The sequence below is a fragment of the Rosa rugosa genome, chromosome 3, assembly GCF_958449725.1.
Source record: "Rosa rugosa chromosome 3, drRosRugo1.1, whole genome shotgun sequence".
NCBI lineage: Eukaryota > Viridiplantae > Streptophyta > Magnoliopsida > Rosales > Rosaceae > Rosa > Rosa rugosa.
In genome coordinates this window covers 11,194,206-11,208,364 of record NC_084822.1, presented here as the reverse complement: position 1 = coordinate 11,208,364, position 14,159 = coordinate 11,194,206, and the positions used below count along the sequence as shown (strand labels likewise).

Below are 14,159 nucleotides of genomic sequence, written 5' to 3'. Positions count from 1 at the left end.
TGGATCCTCCCTCAACACATGGTCAAAATCTAGTATGCCTAGGTTGAGTTCTATGTCTCCCTTCCACTTCTTGAAATTCAATCCATTGAGCAATTCAATTTGATTAATGCTCATTGGAAAATGCATGGCTGGAATGAAATTGTTGAAGGATATCGACATAATGTGTGCCTCTACAAACTAGGGTTTAGAGTTGTAATAGGAATGTGTTCTAGGTATTCAATTGTAATCGGATTCTATTACCTTTTTGGGTACCTTGTAACTCCCTATTTAAAGGGCTCCTATTATCAATAATAGACACACAATTCTATTCTCCTACAACACATTATCAGCACGAGCCCTAACCCTAGCCTAAAAGAAAAGAAAAACAAAAAATAAAACCCTAGCTTTTGAAAAAAAAAAAAAACTTTTTTCCCTGCCACACAACACCGGCCTCCCTTGCCTGCGCACCCGCACTGCACAGCAGCCCCCGCTGTTTCCTGCCACCCTGCCGCACCTCCCTGCTGCACAACTGCCCGAGCCCAAGCACCTGCAGCAGCAGCAGCAGCCTCCCTGCAGCCTTCCTGCCGCTCCCTGCGTCCTGCCCCCAACAGCCCAAGCCGCCAGCAGCCCAGGCCGCGAACAGCCCAAGCCGCCAGCAGCCCAGGCCGCGATCTGCAGTAGCACTAGCACGTCGAACTGCAGCAGCACCAGCACCTCCTATCTGCAGCACCTCCGATCCCAGCAGCCTCCCTCCCACCGGCGAACTGCAGCAGCCTCCCTCCCACCTGCTCAACAGTTGATCGCTGCAGGGAGAAAAACCAGAAGGAAGAAAGAAGTCGCGAAAAAAAAAAAAAAAAAAAAAGGGAAGGGAGAAGGGCAGCCCACCAAATGCCAATTTCCGACCAGATTCCAGCAATCCTAATTTAGCTACACGCCTGCATCAACACGCGCGTGTCTTCAAGCCAAGAACAATCACGTAAGTTTTTATAATTAAGGTTGCTGCTTTCTTGTATTTAAATTCCTTTTATTTTCTGCAAATATTGGAATATATGTTGCCAAATGATTTTGATATTTAACAAAGCGCAATTGTGGGGATTCACGCTTAACGAACTAAGAGTGTTCGTATGAACTAAGAGTGTTCATAATTAAACGAACTAATAGCGTTCGTATGAACTAAGAGTGTTCATAATTAAACAAACTAAGAGCGTTCGTATGAACTAAGAGTGTTCATAATGCTTGGACTAAGAGCGTCCGTAAGCATCAATTTGTGACCATATTAAAAACATCATTATTTGGTCTAATCCAAAAGAGATTCTTGGAAATTGATTTCTTGGTAGCATAGCTCGGAAATCTTATTATTTTAGTTTTCGTGGAAGTTTAGCTCCGAAACTAATATATCTTCTCTTCTTATTTTCAGGATGTCGAATGAACCTAGACTCGACTTTCCCATGCTTGAGTCAACAGCCTCGGAGTACCATAGCTGGGTAACTGATGTTGAGAACCATCTCACTTCAAAGGGAATATTGCCCATAATCCAGGCACCTAACCCGGATCTTGTGTTCATCCCAACACCTGCAAAACATGCTCAAGCAGTCATCTTGATGCGACGTCATATGGACAAAGCACTCAGATTGGAGTATATGTCGATCAAGGATGCAAGAGAGCTATGGGTAGCGCTAGAAGAGCGCTTTGGCAATGTCCAAGATTCCCTCCTCCCTGACTTGAAGATTCAATGGAACAATCTGCGCTTTGCTGACTTCAAGTCTGTTGCTGAATATAATTCAGAAGCTCTTCGCATACAATCCATGTTGAGGTTTTGTGGAAAACCTATCACAGAACAAGAGCTAATTGAGAAGACTCTCTCCACCTTCCCCGTTTCAGCCATTGTGATATCAAAGCAATATCGTTCTGAAGTCAATGCTGGACGGATCACGAGGTTTCAAAAGCTTATCAATATCATATCTGTAGCTGAGAAACATGATAACATACTCGTGAGGAATTATAATTCAAGGCCCATTGGAACTAAGAGCGTTCATGAGGCGAATTATAATGCGCCCAAAGGAGGGCGCAAGGAGCGGAACCCAAGGAATAAGGGATATGAGGGACGTATGGGTCCATATAACCGCCCTAACCAGGAAGGAAACCGCAAGTTTGGTGTGGATACACGTGGTGGTAATGCCACACGTGGGAGAGAAGGTCGTGGTATCCCTAGCCGTAATGGTGGCGCCATGGGTCATGGTGGTGGCACCAACCCTCCTAGGGAACGCCCGCAACGTGCACAACGTGCACCTCAATTAAAGGAAGGCAACCACAATGATGAGTGTCATCGATGTGGATCAATTGAGCATTGGTTCAAGCAATGCAAGGCAAGTGAGGAACTAGCTGAAAGATACAGGGCATACAGGGACCTGAGAGAGCAAGAAGTGTACCTTGCAGAAGAAGAAGAAGATGGTGGAGATGTCAATCTCACCATAGAGGACTTCAAAGCTGAAGATGAAGTGCACAAGGATGCAGCAGACTTTGATTAGATTAGTCCTTTTATTTTTCCAAGAACTTTTGTAATGGCAATTTGCCTTAGTCAATAAATGACAATTGTATTAACTCTTTCTTATGTGGCGGACCCAATAAAATGTGATGTCTAGGAAAGTCATTGAGATTATTGGTACTTAAGAGAGCCTCGCTCCACCAACATCTCTCTCTACTTTCCTGGTCATATTTGATTGGATTACCAAACGGATAGAGTGACTACAATGTGTCTTAGTTTGATTTTATTTTGGATTAGATTTTGGAAACTTTGATGTAATAATTGGCTATTAATAAAGTGTAAATTCTTTTACTTAATGTCTTGGACATACCTTAATTCGAACTTTATTATATAAGAGCCAATGGTTCTCATGTGGAAACACATTATGAGAATGGACAGAGTTCCTTTGCATCACCTCTAATGACTACGGACATAAACGAGTATTAGAGAAACTTATGTGTCGCTCTAGTGGGTTGTATGTAATCACTATTTGAGTTATTGAATCCAACCATGTCATGAGAGACGACTTATGGGAATTGGACACATATAGGCTTTGACATGATGATCCGTGTATTAAAGACATTACACGGACATCCATTTTCAGAACGAAGAAAAGTAAGAACCAAGAATTGGTTCGAGGAGCTGCACATGCGCCTCATGGTGCCATGATTATGCAAAGACCGACCATACATGGCCAGCGCCGCCTACCCCCTACGGCAAATACGTGGCATTGACGCCATAAACTCCTCTCTCTACTTCTCAAGTCTATTGTAACATTATGGCTTAACCAAAAGCCTCACTGGTTGATTATAAAGCCCATGTTTCGTTCTGTAAAGCCTGTTATTTAGGATTGAGACCATCCTATGCAAAGGAGATTGAGGAAATAATTCCATTCTTACAAAGAATCTAGGGAATTCTGTGGATTTGATCAACTAACTTGCGGACCGTATAGATGTTTTATCGTGTTGGTTGATACGCAAACACACTGGTCCCGTGTTGTGCCATTATCCACTCGTAATGCTGCTTATATTACACTCCTAGTACATATCATATGGCTACAGGCTCACTACCCAGATCATCCCATTCAGTCAATTTGACTTGATAATGCTAGAGAGTTTACATCGAAAATTTTCGATGACTATTGCATATCATTGGGTATTGATATCTACACACCCAATTGGTCTCGCGGAAAAGCCACCATTAAACGACTACGATGGTAGCCCAGACTTTGGTAATGCGCACCAATATTTTCGCTTGGGTTATGCAAATATCGCATGCAGCTAGCTATGCTAATTCGTCTACGACTTATAGCAGCCACTCAACTTTTATTTGCGTTACAGCTAGTGACTGGGTTCGGGTCTAATATCTCGTACTTATGCATATTTGAGTGTGCGGTTTATGTGCCAATTGCGCCGCCACAGCGCATCAACATGAGTCATTGCAACGAATGCATAAATATATATAAGTTCGCTACGTAGAACCCTTGACAGGCGATCTCTATTTCGCTGGATTTGCGTCATTGTCACTTTGACGAGACAGTCTTCCCGTTGTTAGGGGGAGATTAGAACGTCAATGTTCAACAGGAACGACAGGAATTGTTGTGGTCTGTCCCCACTATGTCTCATCTTGATCCCCTAAAAGTGACGAGATCACATATACCTGCTGCAAACATGCCTGCAAGGATTGATGTCCCCACAAGAGGACATGGTGTCACCCAGAGAAGATGGGTACGGCACCACCACCATGGATGGTGGTATGGTGACGCCACAAGGTGGCATAATGGCGTCATAGGCCATGGGTTCCGCTAGAGAGCGTAGGAGACCCATAGGTTCGATCGATTCTCGCCCTAAGAAGAGAGCGAGTTTGGCACAACTTGATCCATTGATTATTGATACTCAAAATCCGTCTCATGAGAATATTTTGGATTGTGGTTATGTCCAAGAGACATCGTTGGGGGACGCCTCAATGTTAGAACCAATTCCTGAGAATATAGAGATCTCTACGAACTACACTAGTGTACATAAGGACGTGGAATTATTGAGACCAATGACATCGAACCTTACTCCGTTGAAGAATGCCAACGTAGAGAAAATTGGCCTAAATGGAAAGATGCGATCCAGGTTGAATTGGATTCACTAACGAAGAGGAAGGATTTCGGGCCTGAGATGCCAACACCTCCTAACATAAAACTTGTTGACAGTAATAGGTCTTCGTTAGATAGCGTGATGAGAAAAAGAGATGATAATCTCGCCTTATGGCGCAAGGCTTCTCACAAAACGCCCTGGAATCGACTACGAGAAGACATATTCTCTCGTAATGGATGTCATTGCACTCCTCTACCTTGTCAGTTTGGTAGTTTCCAAATAACTGAACATGCAGCTTACAAATGTGGTCACTACGTATCTTTATGGGGATCTAGATACGGAATATAATGAAGGTTCTTGTGAACTTAATTTACCCAAGTCAAGTGGCTCTAGACCACGGAGCGCGTTTGCAACGAGGTTGAAACGCTCACTAAAGTGACTACTTGATTGGGAAGGGATATGATGAACTATGCCCACGCGTTTCCATGACAAGTTCCGGATTTGCAATTGTCGCAGTTTATGTTGCTAAACATAATTGGAACCCTTGTGAGTTAAGGAAAACCGCTGAACACCTGAAATCCGAGTTTAAGAGGAAGGACCTTGGGAGAACACAGTTTTGTATACCGTGTCAATAGATGCTTGGGCATTTTGATAAAGTCAAAGATGCACTCCCATGGTCGTCCGTAGTCTTGGCCCTAAAAGGGATCCGTTTCGTCCCAGGGATGATGACGAAGACGTGTTAATAGCAGAAGTGCTTACTTATGTACAATAGGCACATTATTGTACTTAGCACAATACAAGACCGGACACCTCAATTATTATGAACTTGTTGGCTAGATATAGCCCCGCGCCAACGCAACGCCATTGGATTGGCATAAAGACAATCTTTCGATATTTGAGAGGTACGATTGATATGAGCTTGTTCTATCCCTACAGAGAAAAGAGATGACGGATGTGTGGGATCGGACCCCACAAGGCAAAATGCCACCTTCCGTGCTCCTCCTCTCCTCCATCAAAATGACAACAAGCACTTCTAAATATTGAAGTGAACCAAATCCGATCAGAGGATAATGTAGCGGACTTATTTACTAAGTCGTTACCAAAATCCACATTCGAGAAACATGTGAAGAGCATCGGATTGAGAAAGTTATCCGAACTCCCATGATTGTAGCAATCAGGGGAGATATTGACATCAGGGGGAGGCATGATGTCTACATGTTCGATCTCGAAGAGTGAAGGACGTGTTGTGCTCTTTTTGTCCTTCGACCAGGGTTATTTTTGTCCCACATGGTTTTTGTTACCTGGCAAGGTTTTTAACGAGGCAACAATCAAAGCGTCATCACCAAGTTTGAGCAGCACAAGGGGGAGTGTTGAAGGATATCGACATAATGTGTGCCTCTACAAACTAGGGTTTAGAGTTGTAATAGGAATGTGTTCTAGGTATTCAATTGTAATCGGATTCTATTACCTTTTTGGGTACCTTGTAACTCCCTATTTAAAGGGCTCCTATTATCAATAATAGACACACAATTCTATTCTCCTACAACAGAAATTAATTTAAATCAGTCAATCAACATATATTCTAGTTTGACTATATACTAGAATCATATGCATATCCCAAATGTTAATTCATATAGAATAAACATTTTAAATGAATCACATACAGATAGTAAACATATATCATGTTCAAGATGCTGGTATCATTTGTGATACACTTACCTCTAACAATATATTTATGAATGTTCATTATCATACATATGTTAAACCAGAAAGCCTAATCTTGATATCCAACCGCTTTGGAAGTTAGATTGTAATTTAAACTTTCAAGTTTTCTTCTGTGAATGTATGTTCATACATATACATTACAACTATTTTGATAGCATTGAATACATATGAATAACACATTCAGAAAGAAAAATTCTGTTTAGCCTATTGCATATATCAGTATAATCATGGCTACTTTGGCAGCAATATGAATCTACATGAAATATGCAGTAGTTTCTGAAGTTAGATACAATTGTCACATGTCACTACTAGAAAATGACCCATAGAACACCGATTTTGAACACTATTTGGAAAGAGTGGGTTTTGAGAATAATTTGTCACCATTAATCGGATCAGTGAGTTGTTATGAGGCTTGGTACCGAATGTGGGTGGCCCAATTCTGAAGTTGTGGGTTTAGTTTCCAATATTTACAATTTTTGCCCCTCTAGGACATCTCTTGTCAGCAATACCATCCCTCTCACATGGCTATAGTAGGTATGGCAGCAAGCTTCCAATATAAGACTGGACCCAGATCAACCTCACTTTATCAAAATATGACTCTTGCAAAGCATCAGATCTGAGAAGAACCTATCTTTGGTGCTTCATCCCATGCGAGCTTGTGCGAAAGATTTATCTTACTCTCAACAGCCGTCCTTCTAATCTAATGCTACTGTAAGTTCCTTTTTTCAATTTATTGAACTTAATATATCAATTACTTCAACAATTTTCAAGGAATCGAATTTAATTCATAGTATATACATAAACCCTAACTTTCTCTTCTAGTGGATTGAAGAATCGGTTCCCTTGGCAGCGTTTGAGTGTTCGCAAGCAAGAGGTTTGTTCTTCATTTTTCTGATTTTGTTTATGTTTATTTTTGATTTTGATATAGAACCCAGAAAAGTAGCAGAGAGACTATGTATATAGGCCTATAGCAAGCTTAGCGAACGATTTTAATTACAAAAATTTATATAAAACTTGGAGTTTTACTTGTTGGCGAATCCATATTTTGAATATTGAATATTTTTTCAGGTGGATATGTCTTTTTTTTATGCTCAATAATTCAGCTGGTTTTTTTTTTTTTCTTTGCACCTTAGAACGGGAGTTCAATTATATCAAAATACTAGTTTTTTTTTTTTTGTGTTTTGGGGGGGTGTTGATTATGTAAAACTAAAGATTAACAATTTAGTTCTTTCTTATTTCTTAATATTTGGAAATTGTAAGTATGAATTCTAGAATAGCATATTCAGTTAAGATTCTTGTCTGATTTTAAAATTTCAAGCTGTGATAGAGCAGTTTGGTGGAACTGGTTATGAAAGCTCAGATGTAATGGTGATAGATGAGGTTGAGAGACAGAGACATCAACAGCTAGAGAAACTGTATAGGTCTACTTGTGCAGGAAAGGCATACATGAACTTTGTTTACATTGTAGAATTTTGACTTCAAACTATGGCTGAAAAATTTGTACTACTCAATGTGATGATAGTTAGTGTATTGATCTCACATTTTGGGAAAGAACAAAGTTTGATTTTATAGGTGACATGACAATGAAACCTGCTAGGCATATATAGGTGACTATTTGTTTTGCTATCTTGGATCACAAGTCTGGGAACATCTTGTCCTACTAATCTAAAATGTCAGATTTTTTTGAGGTATTATTATTTCTCTTTGGTGCCAAACAATTGTTCCATCTGTAAAACTCATTTTTCATAATTCTTATGCTCAAGATTTTCAAAAAGAAATTGTAAATGCAGCTGAAGCATTGACATCGATAGGATATAAGCATATTGAAGCAGATACAATGGGAAGTGTGTGAAGTTATGTGATATAATGGGAAGTGTGTGAAGTTAATACTTAGTACTCTATGAAATTGGCTTATCTTACTAAAGTCTGCAAATAGAAAAGATGTCAGGCCTTTGCGGTTGCGCTTATTACTATCTGTAATCTTTTCGTGGTAGTCAGGTACCTAGTTGTCTGAGGATTGTAAAAGGTATGGAGCTGAAAATGTCCCTGACAAAATTTTAACTAAAGGTGCGTCTATATACTTTGATGCTCGTAAGCATGTGGAAAGGAACAAGAAGACTTGAATAAGTTGTTATCTTCACAGGTATGTTTTGAGTAGCATAAAGTTTCTACTCTCTCCTGATTTGAAATCTTGCTAGTGAGCAACTGCAAATTATGGTCATTATGTCTTGTCACAAACCTAAAGGCAAGAAATATTTCATTTAAATAAGTCTCTACATTAAATATGTGGTTTCTATGACAATTGAACTGAGTACAGAATATTTTGCTTGAAGAAAATGTTGTGGGAATGCCATAACACGTTTTGTGGTTTGTTCATTTCAGGATTCTATTTTGAAACGAACTTTGAACCGGGAATGGTCATTCACCCAAACAAATGGAATGAACAATCGCACATTAATCGGTAGGAATTAATGTCCATTTTTTTCATAACTTTGGTTGTTGCAAGTTATGATTTTTGTTCATTGATATGTTTTTGAGTATGAAGTTGATGAAGTGGCATGGGACAAACCGAAGCTTAATGACTTTCTGATGAAACTGTGATGTATGAATCAACCTGCTCAAGACCTTGAGACAACAATATCATGCAGTTTTTCCTTATTGAGCTTTACTAGTGAAAGAAACATCGACTTATTGACCATGAATGTATACTTCTTGTGCGCATAGGCTTGTAAGTTGTAATAGGTTTCTTTATTAGGTAGTGCAATAAGCTGTAGTTACATTTGTAACAAACGGTAGATTTTGATTGAATGATGATCGATGTATATCAATAAATTGGTAGACATCATTCATGTATTCAGCTATTTACTGTTTTTTGTTTTATTATTAATATTTTTTTTTAAATATGTGCCATTTGAAGACACCATTCTAATAGTTGGCTAGTAATTGGTGTATAACTAGAGTTGGCAGCTGATATGACAGCTGACATGACAGCAATCTGTATATATTGAAAACCTAGGCACCGTTTCAATTTTGGTGCACTATGCTGCAAAGGAAACCCCAACAATCACCACTGTCATGCATTGGGTGGCTGCATAGTGGCTAATGAAGAGTTTGGTGGCCCTTGTAAACAATGAGCACCCTTATTGGAGGGTGTCCTATAAGCATAATTCTAGTAGTGTGTATACATATAACAAATAATCATTATATAATTCGATAAAAACAATACTCAGTTTATACAGATAACAGCAGTAAAAGTCATTATCGCTTTGTATTTAATTGATATGCAGATATATTTATATGAACAACAGCATGTCATCATCAAGTCCCAGGATATATATAAATTTGCATTATAATAAACATCGATCTAAATCTGAGCATAGTTGCTCTGATACCAATTGTTAGATTCAATATGAAACATAAACTTATAACTCAAGAATACTATCTCAAATGTTAGATCAATGTTATGAAATAAAATCATAAAACTGACTTGGTGGATTGCTGCCGTTATCCATTTGGTGATCTGCTGCCGTTATCTATCTGATCTTCTCCTGGATACACACCGTATCTCTCTTTATTGCTTGAAGGGACAAACTCAATGAGAGCGTTTTTATGTTCTAGCAGGGATCAAATACAAATTCCACTTTATATATAAAGCTGTTGAACATAGCAGTTACATGGCAGTTCCTTCCATCAAGAAACTGTCAAAATAACTTCTTATCCTAATAGATTTGTCTGGATAACCAAACATTTGAATTTCAAATTCTTTAACAGATATTCTAATATATAAACTAAATTCGATTACTTAATAAGTTTATATATATTGCTTAATGTATTTATATTTGAATTCAAAACAGTTTATTTACATTAACTAATGCATACAAAATATAATAGTTAGTTCATATCTATTGCTGTGCAATAGGTATGATCTCACAACCGTTTCAACTGAGTCGGGATTGGATCGGGTTCAGATGGAGTCCATCCTCCACGGATGGCGGCGAGGGCGCTTGCAAATGGACCAGGATGTAGAAAAAATGCACGGCTGCCAGAGCTGTGGGGAAGATGTAGGGCGGTCGGAGTCTTCCTTCTCCGAGTGTTGTGTGGCTTCCGGTGTTGATGTCGTCGACATCTCTTTATCTGGGTTGTCTATTGGTAAGGGCGTCAGGGTCCCTTGCTCGATATCACTAGATCCACGGCGCCGGACGGCCGGAGGTATGATGGCAGGTTGGTGCGGCTGTAGCAAGATCACAAGCTCTGTTGAGTTGACTGCAAGGGCAAACCCTAATTGGATTTGGGCTTTGCTTTGTTTGCCAGAATTGGGCTTGAGCCCTAGTGAGCTGACTAGGACTGCAACATGTGGGCTTTTTCTGTTTTGGATCCGGATTTGGGATCCCGGTGGATTTATTATAAAAACTTGGGATCCAGGACGATTTTTGTCTCGGTACCTAATTTTTTATTGGGATCAATGCCCGCGAGGAACTGCTGGGATTATTCATCTGAGGTTGTCAGCGAGTTTACTGATGGATTCTGTGGAAAAATTTTATTGTCAGTTTCTTATTAGTTTACTCCCCCCTGAGCTTCACTCAATAGGTGGAGTGATATTGCGTTTAGCGGTGTCTCTTTCTGACGGCCCCACAGGGGCGGGTCACTGTGTAATATTGTTTTTTCCATATTGAATAAAAATGGCTGACCTCATTCTACTAAAAAAAAGTCGTTTGCTATTTTAGAGTTTTTTAATTTATTTTTCGGACATGTTTTTTTTAAAATATCTCAATTATCTTATTGAATATAAACTTTGCCGATTTGATATAAAGCAACTAAATTTATGAAGAAACTGATAAATATATATCACATATTGAGCAACTTACAAAATGAATGATCTAAGAATTTCATCGATCAATGACATCAAGTAATTTCATCGATCAGTGGCATCAAGTTATGAACAAGAGGAAGAGAACTTGTAATGGAACTTATAAAACACAGAAAGAGAAAAAAAATTGTAAATGAACATAACTTGCCCACTACTAAAAGTACAAAGTAGGATGTTAAAAAAACATAAAATCATATACCATTCAACATTAGACACACAAAAACGAAAAGATGCATTCTACCAACAAGGCAACAACAAACAAACCTATAATAATAAAAAGGTCCACTATGACACTATTGGAGCAATGAATCTGCCCAAATGAAAATTTAAGATGATCAATAATTAAGCTATGTTATTAGTGCGCTATTATTTTCGGTCGAAGAGAGCCCGGTAACTTTAACCATCTTCTTCAAGCTTCCTCTTTCCTTCTCCAATGGAGTCAACTAACAACGAAGTCGCCCTCGAGTTTCGCTTCTTTAAGGCTTACAAAGATGGCCGCGTCGAAATATTCTACAACACCCAGAAAGTCCCACCTTCCACTGACTCCGTCACTGGCGTCCAATCCAAAGACGTCATCATTTCACAAGAACCCGCCGTTTCTGCCCGCATCTTCTTACCCAAGATCCACGACCCGACCCAAAAACTCCCCATCCTGTTTTACATCCACGGCGGCGGGTTTTGCTTCGAGTCCGCCTTCTCTCCCATGTTCCACAAGCACCTCACCTCGTTAGCCGCCGAAGCCAACGCCATTGCCGTCTCCGTTGAATACGGGCTGTTCCCGGATCGGCCCATACCCGCTTGCTACGACGACACCTGTGCTGCCCTCAAATGGGTCCAGTCCCACTCGACCCGAGACGGACCCGACCCGTGGATGAACCAGTACGCCGACTTCGACCGGGTTTTCTTATGCGGCGACAGCGGCGGAGCCAATATGTGCCACAACCTGGCTGTTAGGGTCGGATCAGACGGGTTACCCGGAGTGAAAGTGGCGGGAATGGTTATGGTGCATCCCTTTTTTGGTGGGTTGGCTGTGGACGACGAAATGTGGCTGTACATGTGTCCGGAGAACGGCGGGGTGCAGGACAGGAGGCTGAGGCCGCCGGCAGAGGATCTGGCGAAGCTTGGATGCGAGAAGATGTTGATATTTTTTGCGGAGAAGGATCATCTGAGAGAGGTAGGGCAGTGGTACTATGATGAGCTGAAGAAGAGTAAGTGGGGTGGGAGTGTTGAAGTGGTGGAGCATGAGGATGAGTTTCATGAGTTTCACTTGCTGAGTGAACCTGAGGGAGAGAAAGCTTTGGACTTGATCAGGAAGTTTGGTTCGTTCATCAAGCAAAACTAATTAAGGTGGTGGTGATAGGTGATGTTTACCAGAAAATAAAAGAAGGTAAATTTACTAATTACCTATCCTCTTCTTCAAAGCAACAAGCTCTAGTTCTAGCCTAGTGATTTACATCCATTAGTGTGCACTGTGTGTGGCTTGCTATATATAACTTACCTTCCCACATCTTCGTGGTGATGTTTGAAAATGTCAGAGTTACTCTTTTGTTTAACCGTATGTACAGGTATTGTGGTTAGTGATTTATGAAAACATAGTGGTCAGTCTATCAAACTGACCTCCTGTATTGAAATTAAATTATGCAGTTGATCAGTGTGACAACGTTACCCTTAATGTTTACTGAGATAAATTTCACACATCCAAATCTTATTGAAATATGAAATTAAACGAGGAATTTAGAATGAGGATGAAACAGAGTACGAGCTGGAGTGCAAGAATACGACCCCTTAAAATAAATTTTAGTACATTTTGTTTTTAGAAACGTTTGTAGATCCATTGACAGAACAGATTAGGCCAATCATTAAATAGTCCTTGTTAATGACCGGGTGAAAGCTCTTCTTTTTAATTGATTTTATTCAGGTAATGACTGGCATTTGGTAACGCCTTTGTTTTGATATTGTCCATTGAATTTACTTGATCAAGGGTTTAGAGCTTCTCAAATATATTAATAAAATTCTCAGTTTTAAAATATAGTTTGAGCCACACAACCAATGCAGGCAATACACACTTAGGCCCAGTTTGGCCCCTATCACCTTGTGGATTAAGCAACTTATTTCTCAATTTAAGTTGCTAGAGTTGTTTGGTAAAACAACCATCATCAATTATAATAAGAATCTCCCACTTCCCTAGGCATAATCTACAAGTTGCTGAAATGGTGCTTCCAGAACCGTGGATTTTAGAAGTTGAGACAACTTGCTTGACTTTACCTACGTTGCCCTCATCCAATTCCATCAACTTCGCAATTCAACCGGATGTCAAGATGCATTCAAAGGCATGAGTTATAGATAACAGATTGAAAGTAGCCCAGAGAACCAAAGCCACCACTACGAACAGCGGTTTGGCCGAATTCTACCCAAATCACCCATCTTCAAAACTGAATTCCAATTATATCAAGATGTAGAGCTCAGCGAATAGATTAACTTTCTTACCTCATTTGTCATCATCGGCGACCGAAGTCGCCGGAAAACTCAAGAAAATCGTCAAAAGTACCAAAATTTTTCGGGATTTGAATCGACTCCACCTTTCGCCTTTTGGAGAAACCAAATATAGGAAGACGTAGACACCGTCAATGGGAATGGAACGCTGTCACTCTGACGCCGGTATGTGGTCGGAGTCAGAAGCTACCACAGGGGTAGATCGGTGCTGCGCGGGGTAGAGAAACAGGTCGCGTGATCTGATCTGTTCTGAGATCTTCTAGACCATTTGATCATATCCTAAGGTACTTAGATGCCCAGATCAGCGGCCAAGATGGAGCGGTGATGAAACAAACAGTCAAGATCGCACTGCAATTATTTCTTTTATTCAAAATGAATTTCTTAATTCCCAAACGTCCGAAATTTGTAATAAATAGTTCTGACATCTGAAAATTTTCACGGAAATTACCACGGATTGGTCGTGACGCATACTTAATACTCAAGTCAA

At 40.1% G+C, this 14,159-nt stretch overlaps 1 protein-coding gene and 1 long non-coding RNA gene across 3 annotated transcripts; both read left to right on the top strand.

The window, feature by feature from the left end:
* Positions 1 to 6,904: 6,904 nt before the first annotated feature.
* LOC133739273 (uncharacterized) lies at positions 6,905 to 9,181 on the top strand. 2 transcript variants are annotated; one of them, XR_009860510.1, is made up of 5 exons: positions 6,905 to 7,023; positions 7,135 to 7,186; positions 8,311 to 8,455; positions 8,695 to 8,773; positions 8,858 to 9,178. It is a non-coding gene; the product is annotated as an uncharacterized LOC133739273 (long non-coding RNA). The 2 variants fall into 2 exon arrangements; XR_009860509.1 differs by having other exon boundaries at positions 7,135 to 8,455; positions 8,858 to 9,181.
* A 2,304-nt stretch (positions 9,182 to 11,485) lies between these two features.
* On the top strand, positions 11,486 to 12,843 carry LOC133738747 (2-hydroxyisoflavanone dehydratase-like). The gene has a single exon (XM_062166337.1). It carries the CDS (start codon positions 11,613 to 11,615, stop codon positions 12,519 to 12,521), a length of 909 nt encoding a protein of 302 aa, XP_062022321.1. The 5' UTR covers positions 11,486 to 11,612; the 3' UTR covers positions 12,522 to 12,843.
* Positions 12,844 to 14,159: the final 1,316 nt, after the last annotated feature.

Coding starts and splice junctions, on each gene's coding strand:
- LOC133738747 (XM_062166337.1), top strand. CDS start 11,613: ATGGAGTCAACTAACAACGAAGTCGCCCTCGAGTTTCGCTTCTTTAAG.